Source organism: Bradysia coprophila, chromosome II (genome assembly GCF_014529535.1).
Source record: "Bradysia coprophila strain Holo2 chromosome II, BU_Bcop_v1, whole genome shotgun sequence".
NCBI lineage: Eukaryota > Metazoa > Arthropoda > Insecta > Diptera > Sciaridae > Bradysia > Bradysia coprophila.
The window spans coordinates 4,037,418-4,057,190 of NC_050735.1; the positions used below are offsets into that span (position 1 = coordinate 4,037,418).

At 36.2% G+C, this 19,773-nt stretch overlaps 3 protein-coding genes across 6 annotated transcripts; 1 reads left to right on the plus strand and 2 right to left on the minus strand.

The window, feature by feature from the left end:
- Window positions 1-943: 943 nt before the first annotated feature.
- Window positions 944-4,189, minus strand: LOC119067491 (integrin beta pat-3-like). The gene is made up of 5 exons (XM_037170502.1): window positions 4,032-4,189; window positions 3,534-3,976; window positions 2,056-2,918; window positions 1,776-1,995; window positions 944-1,561 (listed from the first exon to the last, which is right to left on the minus strand). Exons 1-5 carry the CDS (start codon window positions 4,093-4,095, stop codon window positions 1,022-1,024), a joined length of 2,130 nt encoding a protein of 709 aa, XP_037026397.1. The 5' UTR covers window positions 4,096-4,189; the 3' UTR covers window positions 944-1,021.
- Window positions 4,190-5,802: 1,613 nt separating this feature from the next.
- Window positions 5,803-7,415, minus strand: LOC119067501 (pollen-specific leucine-rich repeat extensin-like protein 1). Its single transcript, XM_037170512.1, has 2 exons — window positions 6,095-7,415; window positions 5,803-6,032 (listed from the first exon to the last, which is right to left on the minus strand). The coding sequence occupies exons 1-2, from the start codon at window positions 7,056-7,058 to the stop codon at window positions 5,905-5,907; spliced, it is 1,092 nt and encodes a 363-aa protein (XP_037026407.1). The 5' UTR covers window positions 7,059-7,415; the 3' UTR covers window positions 5,803-5,904.
- Window positions 7,416-15,554: 8,139 nt separating this feature from the next.
- LOC119067516 (mitochondrial 2-oxodicarboxylate carrier) lies at window positions 15,555-19,676 on the plus strand. 4 transcript variants are annotated; one of them, XM_037170556.1, is made up of 9 exons: window positions 15,555-15,690; window positions 17,471-17,653; window positions 17,909-18,097; window positions 18,162-18,201; window positions 18,264-18,321; window positions 18,390-18,564; window positions 18,874-18,922; window positions 19,004-19,059; window positions 19,448-19,676. In XM_037170556.1, the coding sequence occupies exons 2-9, from the start codon at window positions 17,492-17,494 to the stop codon at window positions 19,640-19,642; spliced, it is 924 nt and encodes a 307-aa protein (XP_037026451.1). In that variant the 5' UTR covers window positions 15,555-15,690; window positions 17,471-17,491; the 3' UTR covers window positions 19,643-19,676. The 4 variants fall into 4 exon arrangements, with proteins under 4 accessions (XP_037026451.1, XP_037026432.1, XP_037026462.1 ...); XM_037170537.1 differs by having other exon boundaries at window positions 15,684-15,801; XM_037170567.1 differs by lacking the exon at window positions 19,448-19,676 and adding an exon at window positions 19,260-19,435 and having other exon boundaries at window positions 15,684-15,801.
- Window positions 19,677-19,773: the final 97 nt, after the last annotated feature.

Below are 19,773 nucleotides of genomic sequence, written 5' to 3' on the forward strand. Positions count from 1 at the left end.
GACGATACCTAAGATGCCGAATTGAGTCACAAAGTTTTTGTTTTGCAAAAGGAGATCACTTCCGAAGAGATCAATTTTTAACAAAAGTGTTGAAAATGAAGTAGCAGATTCGCTAACTATTCTACTATTGGTATGCTGGCAGTCAGTGTAAGCTTATGATCACATCAAACAAATTTTCGCCTAGCTCGCAACTATTTAACTATTTAGCAACTGTTAACTCACCTTATTTCCGCTACTCGATCGAGTTGCCAATGTGAGATTTCTAAACTCAACCGCATACATAACCTGTTGTCGAATTTGTAAACAAAATCCAACTGATTGAACTGGTTTACGCTTACGCATAGAACTGCTACCAGCAGTAGCATAGCTATGGTTTAAGTCAAGTGAATTTGAGAGAAGAGCTTTCGGCAGAAGCACTGCTAAGGGAACTCGTATTCAAGGTAAATATGGTGTCGAGGTAATGCCATCAGATGTTCGGTGGCACGAATATTCGATACAAGCGCCATCTCTTCCCTTTGTTAAAACAAAAAATGGAATAGAAGTTCGGGCCATCTGTTGTGTGTTATTTACACAAGTAAATCATAGTCAAACATTTTAAAAAAAGATGTCATTAACATCGAAGTTATGTGCTTGGTCGCGCGTCTGGCTTTACCTCCACACTAAATTTACCTTGCCCGTCTTCGACTCATACCAGTTTCGCACCCACTACATAAAATAGATGGCACTAGGCTTGTCACTCAGCCTACCAGTGGCACAGTAAAAATATTTCGATGACGCAAGGGTCTCAAAGAGTAGAAGCAGCAGTAGCGAAGGTAGTATATTTATATTACTGATGTAGCGCCAAGCCCGTGGAAGGTTGTAAAATAGATTATTACTTTAAATTTCACCCAAAATATTGGTTGTTCTACCATCCAACAATAAACGCCTGTTCCCAATATTGGAATGCATTTGATAGTTATATTTTAATTAAATGATTTGAATGCTCATTTCTCACGTCATTTCTTCATCAATTTGAAATGAATTAATCGCATAGATAACTCAATTCCACTTCAATGAAAATTGGCAGCCCAACCGGATTCAGATCAAACTTCATACCAGTTTCGTCTTTGTCCGAAGGGCACTCTGCCAAATCAATTTCCACAACGAAGGTAACCTCACCCGTTTTCGGCAAATGTTCACAAATTGTGGTCTCACGTTCATCATCAGAATTCATGCAATTGGAAAAATATTTAAACGAAACCGAGTCCGTCGTATCACTTTTTTCGATTTCCATCCTGGAGTCAATTTTGGCAAATTCATTTTTGATTAGCTCGAGAACATTTGACGAGTCTGTCTTCAGAACGCCAACATATGCAGACTTAAACTGGGAAGCAACTTCTTCGTAAAACTTTACTGTACTGGAGCCGGTTGCAAATATGGCTGTTGTTGTGGCTTGTTTTTTAGAGTAAGCGTTTGCAAGTTGCTCTACAGACGGATAGTCCATCGTTAGTTCTTCAGTATAGGCACCAAGGGAATCTAAATAACATCCATCAACATATGGATCGTTTATATTGGATCTTCGCTGCAAATAAGTTTTGACAATTGTTTTCTCCAGAACACAATAACACATTTAACCAACGCACTTCAAGCAAAAGAGCTATTAATGACAGCTGCCAAATAGAGTAATTGTATCCCCACTCTTTTTACAATGTAAAATTTTGTATGGAGCACTGTTAAGTTTCAGTATCCTATTTAGAGTACCAGTTTTGCTTGAAGTGCGTTGATTTAACACTTACTCCATCACCCGCAATATGAAAATAAATATCCGTAGCCAATAAAACAACTCGTCTGGTGTTGTTTCTCCAACCGATTTGATCGGAACATTCAACTACTTGAACTAGAGCATCTGCGTGTGACTCAGGCCCATCACCACCACCCTTGATTGGTATATCACTAATTTTCGTTACGAAACCATCGGTCTCAGAAGTCAACGGAAAGTCGTTGTGAAAGCTATAACTGTAATCAGAGGAATAGAATACAAGAAAAACATTAATTTGTAAGCGAGGTAAGGCTTACTCTCCACGTGCACCAAATGGAGATATTGGTTTGTCAACAAAAGTACCGAACCCAATGTGAAAATCATCAGTCAAATTTGCGAGTGTTTCGAGAAGTCCTGAACTAAGCGTGATAAGATTTGATTTGTCATCGGACATAGACCCGGAAAAATCCATAAGGTAATACAAGTCTAGCGGATGTTTTTCCAAGCTGAATGTTACTGAAAATTTTCGCTTTTTACCAGGCTCTAACGGTAACCAAGTACTGCAGTTAGGACTTGTCTTTACCACAGAATCGTATTCTGTTCGATTAAGCTTGAACGTATGACAGCCAGCCTTAAGTAGATTTTCATATTTATCACAACGAATCATGTCGACAGCACCATCGCGGAAACAGGTATCGAAGCAGAACGAGCAATTATTTGGTGAACTCAGACAAGTTGTAGGGTGACTAAACTCATGACAAGGATTGAATGTATCTGGTGTTGTTTCTGGAGGTTCTGTTGTTGTTTCTGGAGGTTCAATTGTTGTCACTGATTTTGTACAATCGTATTCACTGGGCCAAACGCAAACGTTTAAACTTGGATCGAAAACCAAAGACCCATCATGAGTGGATGGACAATGGATGAGTTCAGCCACTCCATTAGTACATTGATAAAATGACCTGCAGTCGTCAGGGTTCACCAAATAGGTGTGACCATGACATGTACCAAATGCTTCTGTTGTTGCTTCTACAGGTTCTGGAGTTTCTGTGGTTGTTTCTGGAGGTTCTGTGGTTGTTACTGGAGGTTCTGTTATTGTTTCTGGAGGTTGTGTTGTTGTCACTGATTTCGTACAATCGTATTCACTGGGCCAAACGCAAACGTTTAAACTTGGATCGAAAACCAAAGACCCATCATGAGTGGATGGACAATGGATGAGTTCAGCCACTCCATTAGTACATTGATAAAATGACCTGCAGTCGTCAGGGTTCACCAAATAAGTGTGACCATGACATGGACCAAATGCTTCTGTTGTTGCTTCTACAGGTTCTAGAGTTTCTGTGGTTGTTTCTGGAGGTTCTGTGGTTGTTATTGGAGGTTCTGTTATTGTTTCTGGAGGTTGTGTTGTTGTCACTGATTTCGTACAATCGTATTCACTGGGCCAAACGCAAACGTTTAAACTTGGATCGAAAACCAATGATCCACTATGAGTGGGTGGACAATGAATGAGATGAGGAACCCCATCTGCACATTGAAAAAAAGAGCTGCAATCATCAGGATTCACAAAATAAGTGTGACCATGACATAAACCAAATGCCTCGGTTGTGGTTTCTGGAGTTTCTGAGGTTGTTTCTGGAGTTTCTGTGGTTGTTTCTGGAGTTTCTGTGGTTGTTACTGGAGGTTCTTTTGTTGTTTCTGGATGGTCTGTTGTTGTGTCTGGAGGTTGCGTTGTTTTCCCTGATTTTGTACAATCGTATTCACTGGGCCAAACGCAGACATTTAAGCTTGGATCGAAAACCAATGATCCACTATGAGTGAGTGGACAATGGATTAGATTAGTCACCCCATCTTCACATTGAAAAAATGAGCCACAATCATCAGGATTCACGAAATAGCTGTTACCATGACATGGACCAAATGCTTCACCTTCCGTAGGTTCTACCGTTATTTCTGGAGGCTGTGTTGCAACTTCTGGAGGATCTGTCGGAGCTTCTGGAGGTTCGGTTGTTGTTTCAGGAGGTTCTGTTGTTGTTTCTGGAGATTTTGTTATTGTCACTGATTTCGCACAATCGTATTCACTGGGCTGAACGCAAACGTTTAAGCTTGGATCGAAAACCAATGATCCGCTGTGAGTGGGTGCACAATGCTGGAGATAAGGTACTCCATTAGAACATTGATAATATGAACCACAATCAGCAGGATTTGTCAAATAAATGTCATCCGGGCCACAGGTAATTGCAGCTGTAGCAAAAATATATATTGAATTATGAACAAAAAAATTACAATATAATCCAACCATAAGTTCTCGAATCTGCTACGTACACCGAAATAAATACAAGGAGAACTGCGTAAAAATTCATTTAACACGATAACGCTAGGAGTACCAAAACTTCTATTCAAAATTTGATGATAGTCTGACTTGGACTTTCTCTTTCCGGTGCATTTATATTTTTTGTGTCTAATCAAAGCGTTAAACTGATTAAGACAATTAAATCGATTCGTCCGACAAAAGCAAATGAGTATAATTTTTATCTTCACTTTTATTTCCCACATAATAAAAATCATATTAACCTGATGATAACAAAAATTTGCGAGGTGCAGACAACCAATGATGATTGTCACCTTTCCTCAACAAATTCTATTTTTATTTATGAGTGAAGCGTGGAAGTGAATCATAAATTCTTAACTGAAAATTGTCGAAATTGTTATATTGCACGCACAGTCTTACTGAACATAATTTGATGCATGCGCCAGTTAAATTTACTGCTCTGTGTATACTTAAAAATTTAATTAGTTTACTTATTAAGTTACTGACTAACTACTCGTATTTCGTTTGTTACTACCTGCATTTAGCTAGGTTTTCCATTCCCAATCTTTCAATAGTATTATACAGTTTGTGGCAGTGACGTTTCAGCATGAATTTGCTCCAACTGTTTTTCAGCTGATCCACACAAACAATCATAACTGTTTATACGTCTTTATATGGTTTTACCACTACCACCCGCACCGCATGCATATAGCAGGTTCAACCATATAAGCAAGTGTGATTGTAGGTGTGGATCAGCTGAAAAACAGCTGAAGCAAATTCTTGCTGAAATTTCACTGCCTCTAACTGTTGTAATTTTGATGAATTTTTCTGATGCATTTGCATTTAAAAATTGGGACAGAAGAAATAAGCTCCTATTTTACCCCACTAATGCTAATGTTATTATCGCCTAAATACAAGCATCCTAGATGGACATACTAAGATTCCCCAGGTGGAATTTTCTCTTCATTTATCGCAGTCAAATTCAAAACTTCTTCCGCCGGCGAAATGAAATAGTTTTCCAGCAATAATCTTAGGTCACCTTTGAAATGCCATCATTAGTTAAAATGATTCGACATGGTCTATTGAAAGAGTGTTACATTTTACGAGAAAACAAAATACTAGTTGACCATTCACCTATGTTTAAGTATGACAGAAAAGCAGTTATAGTGACAACTTCACGATTTCACTATTAACCTTATGAGACACGTATGTGCCTATGGAAATATGAATATATGGAATCTGTTACTTCTTTTGTTTAAGGCATCACCTAATATTTGATATTATCAAGTCTTCAAGCACAATTCAAAACATCGCAAGACTTAGGAGACTGTATTCTGTAGGGTGGATTGGCTCAAAAAAGCCCTTCGAGAATTGTATGAACAAAACTTGTAATAAGACTATCATTACCCTTCACTGAAGGGCCTTCAGTCATATAAAAATCAAAAGGCCTTCGAGTATCACTGCACAGACAAACATTTTAATCTGTTATTTGTTGGTCCTAACTCTTCCGATCGACTTCACAAAATTGATAAAGAATCGAGGGTCTGCATGATCTACGACCGCACTGAAGTAAGTAAATTATACATCTTTTGTTTGGTAAAACATACAGAATCGTCAATCGTTACAGCAATTATCTTACTATGAAGACGCCACATTCATAAGAACTTATTTCGGTTGTCGCTGCCGATTAAAGGTCAAAATGTTAATGTTCATTTACTATGAATCTCCTTACCGCCTCAGAGAAAATACGTGATATGGTTTCACTTCATTTTAATTTGAAATAAATAACAACAACATCACATTATACATAAACCACATAAACTCATTGTAAACGCATTCTACCTAAACATCTTTATTTTCATCAGAATGCTCTCGTATAGCTGCCTAATTCAACTTCATAGCTGGAAGGACCTGTATACTGTCCGTTGTTCGATGGAGGGTCGTATTTGAACTGGAAGCCTCGCCCTTGACCTTGTTGATCGAAAGCAACTTCAAAAACGATAGCAAAATCAGTGACGCTCAGTCAAATTATAAATTTTCACAAAACTTACTCTGCGAAATATCTTGTTCGGTGAATTGTGGCTGTTGCAGCAATGGTTGATTTTTCTCAGAATTAGGATTCGGGCTCAAATACAATTGGCTCACGCGTCCAGCGTACTGTTCTTCAGGGTATCCCGAATCGAAACTGTCTTGTTGCAATTCCAATTGAGCTTGATGGCTTTGATCGGTCTGACCATATGGTGGTAGCAGATTTACAGCCGGACGATGAATGTGAGGAGTTGTAGCAAATGTCGGCGCTGGTTGTTGATTGACTAAAATCGGATGCCAAGGATCTGGCTGGGTATTAGTTACATACGTTGAACCGGGCAACGGTATGGATCCTGGCGTACTAGCAACTGCTGGAAAAGAGTTTATTGTCGGATGTACTGGAACTGGAATGAATTGTGATGGAACTCCGAATGGTACGATTCCGGATGTGGCTATTCCATGTGGATGAAAGGGAGCCGGGATCGGTTTTGATACGATGAACGGAACACGGTTCGAAAATGCTGGTATTCCGATTGGAATCAATGGCTTCGAAGTGAAGGTCGGCAGTGCCACTGGTACGATTGGCTTTGGCGCAATTACAACTGGCGGTGTCGGTATCAATGGTCTCGGTATGGGTGAGTGAACTGGTACATGTAAATGTGGTCTGGGCGAATGGAACGAATACTTCGGATAATTTATGTTGTACGAAGTAACCGAAGCACCACCATGCGACAATGCATAACCGGTTGGGTAATGGAAATTTTTATAAATTGTCGGAAATCGAGCAGCGTATGGCGTGACATGATGTACACTGCTGTGAAAATGTGGTATGTTGTAATGTAAACCGTGACCATATCCGTGATATCCGAGAATTCCCCGTTTGTTCTTGTTCGTTTCCGTTGTGGAATTTGAGTTGTCATTTGGATTCAACTCATCACATAGCACATAAGTTATGAACAAAATCACAGCTAATATCACTGGCTTCATTTTACTAAATATATACCGAACTGTTTCACAGAGGATACGTATCACACTGGTCTATTCAGTCAATCGTTTGACAAACCCGATAATCTCAACAATATTAACACAACATTGACAATGAAACGGTCACAATCAGAGCAGTTATATTTATAATCAAAAAAATTGTATCCACCGGAGTTTATATATATCTGAACGAAAAAGGCTCATCAAAATTCATCGGATGTATCGACTTTACGAAAGAAAAAAAAAATGCTTTCACTGTCTGATATTCCGTGTGTGAAATATTTTATTGAAAATTTGATTATTTTTGATACAATTTTTTGTTATTGTGTGCAGTTATTTGGAGCTCTCGAAACGAGGCTGGAATCACAACTAACAAGAAACGCAATTTATAAATCTCTCGCACAAAATTTGTTTTCAATTTCGTAATTATGTAAGATTTACCATTAAAATAAAAATATTCTGAAATTGTTGACCTTCCACTTTGTCTTTCGCATCTTTTGGAACACATCTTCACAATCAACGGTTGATAAGTGTTAGCTAATATAGCACATTTTGCAGGTGTTAGCATAACAAAAGAATTCAAATAAACGACTACGATTTTTGGCAATCGATTGATTGTCAATAATACGAATTGATTTGTGAGTTTTCATGTTTATTATTTACGTTGTCGCGGTCATATATTCATCAATTTGTACGGTATGAGTATAACGGACGATTTTAAAGCTTAATTCTAATGAATGGAACATTTAACGAATCAAATTGTGTTCATTGGAAAGAAATGAAAAGTTTTGAGAAAGAAGTGAATCAATCGAAGGTCTTACGCTTAACACACTCTTGGTGGCGAAACATCTCGTTCTTCGGAAGAAAGACAATAAATGTTATTGGTCGAGCTGTATTACCACAGTACAGCTATCAATATCAACAGCATAATCACTTAAGGGTTATCTTGAAAAACACATTTTATTGGCACATACTGACTACGGATATCAATTAGCTTTTCTGAAAAATTCAAATTCAATTCCAGTCAGATTATCAAGGGGGAATCATTTAGCTGATCAAAAATCCAAGCTTGAGTTACGGTTGAGGATATTACTTTATTATATCAATTTTAGCATTGCTTGAGGCTCGTTGAATTATAAGGTAAATTTGATTTTTTAATTAATTATTTTAGTAAGCATGAAAGCGTGTACCTCGTATACCGCAAAGCAATTTTTCCTCTAAAACTGGAACACAATCAACGATATCATTTCTATCGATAACGCTACTAAGTCATCCGTTATCGTTACCAACTACGAAAATAATAAAAAAAATTAAAAGTCCCGAAAATCATGCCCGCACGTTAGTAAGCGGGCGTGACGCAAGTCCACTACCAAAAATGTTTTTGGGGGCGGCGGAGCATATTTACAGCAACTTTTTGACTTCTTTCCTTTACCTCCAATGGTCACCAAACTATGACATCTGCAATCTAGGAATCCATACAAGTTCAACGAGCTATCACACGTTACTGCAGCTTCAAAATTGGCCGAGATATTGACCCTCGAAATATTGATGTTTGTATGAAAATAAGCAAAATTTCGAATTTTCAGATAATGCAAATCGCCTACGTTAGTTAGTTAGTTACTTAGTTCCTATGGAAAAGTGGATCCATAAACTCCTAAACGTTTCTATAGATTTTCCTGAAATTTTGGTTATAGGCTAATTAAGGCCCAAAAATAAGAATGGAATGTTCAAAAGTTGGAAAAAACTCATACCTTGGGAGCTGGAGCTCACCAAAGTCTCCATACAAATGCAAATGCCATAAAAAAGCCAATTTGTATGTGTGTCTGTTGGTGTTGTATATTTTGGTGCATGAAATGGATGGTAATGTGGTGAAAGGTGTGTGTTGTTTTGGGATGTGTTTCTTGTTGGAAATTGCTAAATTTTGGGATGACACATGATTCCTCTGGCACTACCTAACTTCCATCGGTTTTTTTTTATTGATTTGGATTATTTTCGACATGAGAGAGGTGTTCCACAGTTGGTTCCTAAATTTTGGGATGACAGATGATTCCTCTGGCACTTCCTAACTTCCATGGAATTTTTTGATGGTTTTGGGTTATTTTCGACATGAGTTAGGTGTTCCAGGGTTGGTTCCTAAATTTTGGGATGACAGATGATTCCTCTGGCATTTCCTAACATTCGTGCGATTTTATTACGGATTTGGGTTGTTTTCGACATGAGTGAGGTGTTCCACGGTTGATTCCTAAATTTTGGGATGACAGATGATTCCTCTGGCACTACCTAACTTCCATCGGTTTTTTTTGATGGATTTGGGTTATTTTCGATATAAGTGAGGTGTTCCACAGTTGGTTACTAAAATTTTGGAAGTAGAGATGATTCCTCTGGCACTTTTAGTTAGCAAAATAGCTTCACTCACCTCCTCAAAAATGTATGCCAATTGACTAAAAACCGCCTTTTCTGCAACGCTTTTTTTGATGCTGTCATCAAATTAAATCCTAAATAACTCGAGAAATACGCAATCTATGAAGTTATTTTATTTGGGGGTAAATTGGGTGTTAAGAACATAGTTTTAACTTTGTAGGATGCGTATTTCTCGAGCTATTTAAGATTTGATTATTATGACAGCGACAGCACTGGAAAGGCGTTACGTATTTTATAAATGAACTTCTACTAGTGAAGTAATGGACGTATATCTATGAATAATCGGAAGCGAGTGATTGAAACTATCAACTTTAACCGACCAACATATTATATCAGATCAACCCACGATCTTAATGTTTTTACCTACACTCAAAGATCAAATTATGTAGAAACCTCGATGGAAACATAAATTAAATTATAAAATTGAAATGTGTGCAATATGATGCCATCAATTTTATCGTTCGCTGAAAAGCCACTGAACCAATAAGTCATCATCAGCGATTGCATAACGAAATTGATTTGAGCATTGTATTCGGTTCATTCATGTGTTGTGTGTATATTTTACTATAACACAAAACTTTTTTTTCCTATTCATTCATGTTTCTCTTGTCTACGACTTCATAACGTTTTACATTTTTATCGATCGATGATCGTGATATACATTTTTTGCAATAAAACGGAATTGATTTTTAGTAATAGAAATCGATCGGTTAGTGTTGGTTCAACGGTAAATGGTTCTTTACTGAATCTCCTACGTAAACAATGTTGGTTTTGTAAACTTCTGATTGAAGTAAATTTGGTAATAGGGAAAGGATGCTCATCCTAATAATACCGATTGATTGATAACCGCCAAGATCTCCACTGAATAGAAGAGGCCTAAACATTTTTCCTGCTAACATTGAAACAAACTGACTCTAATATTAATTGCATTGATTTGAATGAACATAAAAATTCCACTCACTTTGAACAAAATGTTTCAACTCTATTGATATGTAAAATGAATTAACAAAAGCCTCTGGGCGCAACATTTATATCAGGTCAAAAATCACACGATTATTGTTTGACTGAATATAAAACCGCACTATTTGTGCAGCAAGGCTAATTATCGTTTTTGTTTTATTTTTATTAATTAAAATAAGAAGTAAAAATAAGAAAAAGTTATGCAAAGTTTGTGCTTGATATACGAACCTATACCAGCTGTACAGCGTGTGTACATGTACAACATTTTAAGTAAATAAAGCGACAGAATTTAAGAACAATTTTGATATATTGTCTTGATTAATCCGGTTTATATATCACCGTGATTGGGTGGAGTGTAATTTTTGTTAAATACAGAGTCGAATGAGAGTAAAATGTTTTTTCAATTGTTGAGGCAGTACTTTAAAATAGTATTTTTCGTACCAAGACAGGAAATGACGATGATGGCACCAGTCCTAAGTTTTCCTTACGAGCGAAGCGAGTAAGGAAAATTAGGACGTGTGCTGAAAAAATCCATTTCCTGTCGAGGTACGAACAACGTTTTGTGCATCGGACAACTGAAATAGACAAAACACATCAATTTACTTGAAAACATACACACTTCACATTCACCATATTAAATTTAATCAATCGTATAGTCATAGAAAAATTCATGTAATTCTTTTCCCGCACTATAAATCGTAAAGAAATGAAGTTTTTTCCCGCACGATATATAGTTCGGGAAAAACTGACATTTCTTAATGAAAAATCATGGCAAAATAGGTCGTATTTCAGTTGTCGGATGCACAAAGTAATTTTTATTCTAAATATCTAATTATTGCACATGTAAAAACTCCCACGTTCATATCTAAGCTGTTCTTGGTTTCTCCCATAGAATGGTGTAGAGAGTGAGAATATCGAACACATAATTCATCAGAAGAAAACCCTTGATAAACAGGTACAATTCTGTTTTCGACAACGACAACAGAAATTAACGATGAGCTCTGTATGCTATCCCCTTGTAAAGCCATATGTCATTAACAAATGAAGTAACAGATTTTGTGTCTTCCCTTAATACCTCCAAATAAATTTCTAAAAATCAAAAGTCAAACTTTTGATTTTTAGAAATTTATTTGGAGGTATTCTTCGACTCCCTTAACACTTTCCGGTGTGCCTAAAGTTGACAAGTCACAATAACCGGCAACGTGTTAAACAAAAGAAGTAGCAGATTGAATGATTGTATTGCGATACATTTAACGTCTATGAATGGCGAAGTTGTTTAACGTAGTGAGAGTAAATTAAATTTTAATTTTTAAATGAAAGGTCCAGGTTCATTTAAGGATGAATATTGAACATCAACAACACTGTCTCCAAACAAGGCAAATGGTCGAATTTGAATTGATTATTTTGTTGCATTTATTGTAATGACTAAATCATCAATTTTAGTGGTATATTGAGACAATCGACAATTTTATCGAAGCTGTGTGTTTATGAATATGAACGAAAGTTGTACCTCGATCCTACACTGACATACATTCTATATAATCAGCCGTAAATAATTTCAAACAATTTATATTTTTTCTGCAATTCACTTTTATATAATTTTTTTTGTGCATTTTATTAATAAAAAGAAATAAATGTAACCAATAAAGTGTAACAAACTGTGACCGAACATTACCAATTCACTTTAAGATTTTAAATCAGTTTACTTTAGGTCTCCATACAGAACGCGTCGCATTAAAAACCGTTGGTCAATTAGACTAAAACCCTTGTCCGACCAGAAATATATTTTTTTGCGAACTTTAATTTGGGGTCAACGATGAAGTTCAATGTAAAAGTACCTTTGATTGTGATTGCAGTTCTTGTAATTGGAGTTCAATGTGATGAGAACAAAATTAGAGATAAACGTACAATTCACTTGTTCCTACAACAATTTATCGATGCGTTCAGCGAGAAACCCCAACTGAAAGCTGCAAAGACAACTGACCCATCGGGATTTAAATTTAATTTCTTCATTCGACCGCTCGCCAAATTATCTCAACCTGCGAGTACCGAAGCACCGAAGGAATTTATGCCGATAGCATTTCCAATACAAAATGGTCCGTCAAAAATTAATCTGCCCTATATGCAAGCAATGATGCCAACTATGCCATCAATGCCTCCAACAATGCCTCCAACAATGCTTCCAACAATGCCTCCAACCATGCCACCAACAATGCCACCAACCATGCCACCAACAATGCCTCCAACAATGCCGCCAACAATGCCGCCAACAATGCCTCCAACAATGCCGCCAACAATGCCGCCAACAATGCCACCAACAATGCCTCCAACAATGCCACCTACAATGCCACCTACAATGCCACCAGCTATGCTCCCTGCACAAATGTCTGTTGAGCCTTCAATGCCACAAATGGTTCCTAGTCCCATGCAACCTCAAATTCAGCCTAAGGCATTTATGGTTGATATGGTACCGGATGCAACACCGAAAACTTCGTCCCAAATGGGAGGAACACCTCAACCATTAATGTCGGCCCAACAAAAACCGAATATGGATTTAAGTGGAAACTTCATGAACATGGGACAGCAATTCAATCAGTATGACTCTGACTATGGGCTATATTACCAATCTCAGCCGTATCAGTCTTTACAGTATTATCAATCGAATGACGACAATGATTATAATTACTATGCTGATCCGTTCAAAGCGGATACTTATTTACCACCGTATTTGAATCAAGCTGTTAGTCCGCAAAACAGAATGCCCAAATTTCAACAACCTCTACCATCACAAGGACAACAGTATGAGGCGCCCAAAATTCAACAATCTCTTCCATCACAAGGACAACAATACGAGGCACCCAAAATTGAACAATCTCTTCCATCACAAGGACAACAATACGAGGCGCCAAAATATCAACAATCTCTTGCACCACAAGGACAGCAATACGAGACTCCCAAAATTGAACAATCTCTTCCGTCACAAGGACAACAATACGAAGCCTTCAACATTCAAAACTCTCAGCTTCTTCCACAAGATCTTCAATACCAAGTTCCGGGAATTCAACAATTTTCTCCATCGCAAGCACAGCAATATGTAGCACCGCGAATAGCAAATATGCAAAATAAAGATCGATCAGGATCATCGCATAGCAGTGTTAAAATGCCTGGCAGTGACTTCAACTACGTCACTTACCATCAAAATACCGATTACCCACAAGATGTGCTAGGTCATCAGCCAAGTTATCAATTTTACAGAAAACGAAGTGTAGTTTAATTAACGTAATCGAGTCAAAGTAATTAATTAAACTTTATGTAGAGGTAGAGGTGCGCAGTGATATTAAAAATTGTCCTTTTCTCAAGTTATAATTTATTATTTATTTATTGGAACATGAATTGAATGCTTCCCCACCAGACATCTACTATTATTCACATTTAGTAAATAAATTGTGCCAGGATCTAAGTTTGTTATCACTAAAAATCGTTTGTATTGTAATTCGAATTTATATGCTCAATCAATAAAGTTTTTGCTTTTAACATTATAATCGTAAGTTATTTATGTATCCTAATTTGAGTAGCTCGACTGTTTACCGGCAATTGTAAGAACTTTATTTGAACTTCGAATTAATCTTTTAGATAAAGACAGCAAGGACTATTGTCGAGAATTTCTTTTTTTGAAATTTCTCGAATTTCTTGAAAATTTTCTTGAATTTATCATTGTTTCTAAAATGTCGTTTTTTCAAGAAATTCAAGAATATTTTCAGAAAATTCGCAAAATTTTAAGAAATTGATATCTCGAAAATAGGTTCTGATAGACAGCGATGATCAAAATAAACGACTGGGGTCCTGATATGCAAATGCGACAGATACTAATAATGTGTCTGCCGTATGTGAAAGATATAGTATGATGAAGAATGCTTTGTCATTCAAAGGATATCAGCAACGCACTTTCATTAGCTATCTGTTATTAGTATTGACTTGACTTCAGGAATAAACGACAAGTCCTCACTAATGTGCTGTGGACAGAAATAAATTTACTTATTCTTAGGTTTAGACAACAAGAGTGTAGTTAGCTGATTTTAACTGATTTTTCAACCGTTACGAAAAACAATGCGTTTCTCCGCGAATAATATGTTCTAAACTCGGAGCGTGGAGACACAGAAAAATGAAAAACCAAATTTCCCTGTGGCACTGTAATACAGCGTGTAGGATATTATAGGATAAGTGAGTCGAGTCTACAAGGATTCATGTAACTAGGCCACCAGTGAACGTTTAAGTTCCAAATCGATTTATTTTTGAAGATCTATCCAAAATCAGTGAAAAATTCTTTTTCTTTTTGAAAATCCTTTATCAACGAAATTTACAAATATCTGCCCCTCGGTATTAATAATCCTTGTTTAAAGTGTCACCCAGTCGTTGTTGTAATAGTACATCACTCAACAATGTGGCAAATGATTGGAATGGTACTTCATGAGTGAAATTTACCGATCGAGGCGTAGCCGAAGTACCATTTCCATCATTTATCCCATTGCCAAGTAAGGTAAAGTTTTGGCTTTGTATATAAAGTTAACTTTACTACACGCTTTTGAACAAAATATTTTATCTACCTAGGTGAAATAATAGCAGTGAAAAAGTGCTATTATTTCGCCGTCGGTAGATAAAATAGCGTATTCACCTCTGTCCAAATGTTTATTTAGACACTTGGGGTTATAACATTCGCCTTCGCTCGGCTCATGCAACAACTCCCCAAGTGTCTAAATAAACATGTGGCCAGAGGTGAATAATCTACTACAATTTCACACAAGAAGTACCATTTTCATCATTTATAAGTAATCTATTATTACTCACTGTACCCCCGGAAAATATGTCATCACATCATAGACGTGAACATTAAAACTAATATGAAACTATCAAGTCAGTTTTCTTTTTCTTGTTTTATTTACTTCAACTACATATATCTATAAATTGATAATCTTCTTCCATATCTATCATAGTGTTAACAGTTTCCAGCACAAACGTTGTAACATACTGATCGCAATTCAAATACTTACTTATATCGTAATCATATTCAATTCACCATACAACAACTTATCAAATTAAGACTTTTTATCTTAAACGAACGTGTGTATTGTTTTCGAATTGATATAGACTCTTAGATTCACACATTCACGCATATAAAATGCTTATTTTTCAAGTTTAAAAGATAAGTTAGGAAAATATATGGGATCGACAATCAAACATTGTAAAGAGTGTTCGAGTGTGTATTCGGTTGGTTTTAATGTTTAGTTAGCAACGACATTTCCATACAGCACATTAAGGCCATTTCTGTTTGGAGATACATTTTTTTCATTTATTTCAATAAAAATAGGTAAAGATATTGTCTTGTGGTTTAATCGGATTTATTATGGGAAAGTAAAATTGAAAAAAGCCCGTCAAAAGAACTGTCTCAATATGTGACCTGTTTTGCTAAATAAAATATTTAAAAAAAATCAGACAATATAATATTCGGAACGTTCATACCATAGGTTATGGAGTTTGGTTAAATAAAACAATTTGTTTTGTGACCTTAAAGAACTATATCGCGAATTAATTCACTCATTCGACTGAGAAAAAAACAACATTGTATGTGGTCAACACATATACTTTCTAGTCAACAGTCTCCGGCAATTGCTTTACTTATGTGGTTTTTAGAATCGAATTTTTTATTGTTAACTTTTTCGATCATTAGAAATTAATAAGAAAAAATAAATTAAATAAAAAAGAACTGAAATGCACACAGAAATGTGCTACACATTTGATTCGAATGTGAAAAATATTTTAATTTGATATTAGAAGGTCAGACAATATGGTTAAAAGTCTGATACAGAACCACCTGAGTCATTACATTTCCAGTGGAATGAACTGTGTGTGTTACAATTGCGATTGTCTTTTTGTTGTCCAGTAAGTGATTGTGTCGAAAGCAGACAAATTAATTATGGCACAAAGTGCAGACAAATTTATTTAAATTACTTGGCAAAAAATCAAATTAAAAAGGCCCGCCATACCGAACAATCTAAAGAAAAAAAAACTGGTTATCTCATTTTCGGATTAAATTATTATCTAAGATCGCGTTTCAATGGAACTTGCGTGGCATAAATGTTATGTTGAACAGGAACAGGAATAATAAGCTAGGAAGTTTAATGTTAATAACACGTACAAGGTTACAGGTCACAGTAAAATTTCATTTCATGATTTCATTTTTTGAATTATTTAAGAGTTTGAGCGATAAAAAGATGGACTGACAGCCACGTCTATTAATTCCAGAGATTTCCGATCGATGTATGAAATTTGACATCAATCGGATAACGATTTTGCGGAAAATTTTTGAAACAATTTGTAGAACATTTTAGATTGTCGATTAAGACAAAACACAGAATGAAATGGCCACATTACGCCTGATAAAATGTAGCAAAAGCAAAATCGTTTGTTTGTTTAGCTTCTTGTTACTGAACAAAGACTATGGTCACGAATATATGAAAGAATCTACTCCTTCTACTGTTCGCAGTAAATCTAACTTTAGCTTACAAATTGTAATCTTTCAAGTTTATCATAAGGACAGCTATTAAATCTGTTACTCAACTAGATATTTCAGACAGAATGAAAAATCTATTACTTCATTTATGTTCACATGGATTTTGCTATATTCAAGGCTAGTTAATCGATGTTGCCCACATATGTCGGTAGACTTTCTGAAAAAGGCCTTATCACTTCGTCATAGCATGATTACCACCTTCGAATGTCTTTACCTACTCCAGGACAGGAATTACTGCATTTCTCTATTCTCTTCTCTATTTTCTACCATCAAATCTGTGCACAGAAAACGTACAAAATGTGTATGTAATGTTCCGTACATTTTCTGTGCACAGATTTGATGGTAGAAGAGAAGAGTATAGAGAAATGTAGCCGTAATTCATCTCCTGCTACTCCATCCACAGAACTAATTGTATCATCTAGCAGTTATTTTAGAATAACGAAAAAAATTCATTTCAAGCATACAGCAACTGGATAAACACTAAAACATGTCCGCTAACCCGAAACCTTCAGTTATGAAACAGGCAGCTATGCAAATCACTGCTGGAGGCTCAGCAGGATTCATAGAAGTGTGTTTAATGCATCCGTTAGATGTAGTGAAAACCAGGCTTCAATTACAAATTAAAAAACCACTTGGCGGTGGTAACACAGTAAGATTTTTAATTCTTAGTCAGATAATTCTGGCGAGTTTACCCAAAACAACTTATTGCATTTGTGTCTTTGCTTTTAAAGGGCTTGAATGGCATTAAGCTTTTTTTGCATTCCACTTTTACAATGGAATCGAAAAGAAGGTAAGAGCTTTTTAAAGCTCTCCAAAGCACACAGCCATTGCGATACGGTGTTTTTCCTTACCACGACATAAGTACAATGTTCCATTCTCTTATAAACCCTTTTTTACGATTCAGGTGTATTACAATGGTGTGTTCGATTGCTTCTCAAAAATTGCTAGACAAGAGGGTATACTGGCCGTCTACAAAGGAATTATTCCACCGATTTTAGCGGAAACACCGAAGCGAGCCACCAAATTTGTGTGCTTTGAACAGTACAAGACCGGGCTGCAGAAAGCTCTTGGATATGATAAAGCTACACCTTTAGTATGTGAATATTATGCAAAGAATTGAGTGAATTTAAGTGTTCTAATGTTCGGTCAAATTAAAGATTTATTCGTTGGCAGGATTAGGTTCGGGAGTCACAGAAGGTAAACTGATTTATTGTGTAGTAAATTTTATAAGCCAAAAATCAAAAGAAATTCGCTTACAGCATTCGTTGTGAATCCATTTGAGGTAGTAAAAATATCACTGCAGGCTGACACAGCAAAGTGAGTATTGTAAGAATTTTGGAAATTTATTTGTTAATCGATCTCCTTCTATTATGAAATCTCAACAGAACGACTTCTTCGCCATCAACAATGATCGTTGCCAAGGAAATTATTAAACGCGGAGGCATCGGTTTGAATGGACTAAATAAAGGCCTCACCTCGACAATCGGTCGTAATGGAACATGGAATTTAATTTATTTTGGCTTTTACCATAGCGTGAAGGACAGTGTTCCCCAGTGTCAGGTAAACATTTAATTAAAAACATATCTTTCATCGATAAATAACATAAGACATATTATACCATGTGTATAGTACACAGTGCACCTACACACAATATGTGTATTATGTTATCCAAGCGACAGTGGTGACTGTATGCTGAATATATATGTGCATGAATAAACTCGTAATAAGACAATTTCCCTATTTATTGCACACAATTCAATCGAACTGCATTTACGATGTCATATTGAAGCGAAGAGTTACACAAAATTACAAAGAAATGACGAAATTGAATTTATATTAAAATTGCATTTCGTCTTCTTGTGATTTTAGAATCCAACCGCTGATTTCTTCCGCAAAACTGGAATTGGTTTCGCTTCAGGTGAATAGAGAAAATTGATCAGAAATTTTATTGATTCAAGTTAATCGATGGCCTCTGTCTGTCTCTCGTTGCGCTAAACAGGTACAATTGCTAGCATTGCTAATATACCGTTTGATGTGGCAAAATCAAGAATTCAGGTACGGATATCATAAATGATTGGATGTGATGTTATGTGTGCGTATGTTTCACATTTAGTGAACGTTATCGTTTTCATCAATTCAAATCATGCTCCATGCATTCGATTATAATTTTCTTGTGGAATATTTAAGTGAAAATGCACAAGCATGACATCACATTCATATCCACTTATCGGCAATATAATTGAAGATTTCGGCAGGTATATTATGAATGCAATAACCGCGAAACAAAAATCGCTGATTTATCATTGGTATCGCGACAAAAAAAATTTGATCAAAGAAATTAAAAGTGAAATTATCGGTTTCTGCTAGCCAATGGGAATATTAATTCGGTTTTTCATGTTCGATTTATTGAAATAGAAAAATTTGCGACAAATTCCATTTGCAGGGACCACAACCAGTTGCCGGTGAAATTAAATACAAGACGTGCATGAAGACCATTTTTATTGTGGCGAGAGAAGAGGGTTTCGGTGCACTGTACAAAGGACTGGTGCCGAAAGTGATGCGTCTGGGCCCGGGTGGAGCGATTATGTTGATTGCATATGATTATGTTTATGAATTTTTACAGCATCAGTTTCCGTAGGGAATTGATTTCGAATAAAGGAATTTTGTTGTAATTATAATTATTCAGTGTTTTGAATAGGGAAGATGTTGTGCCCTTGAGAAGTGTAGTGGACAACGGTTTCACAAAACGAAAGCCGATTTTTTCGTGAT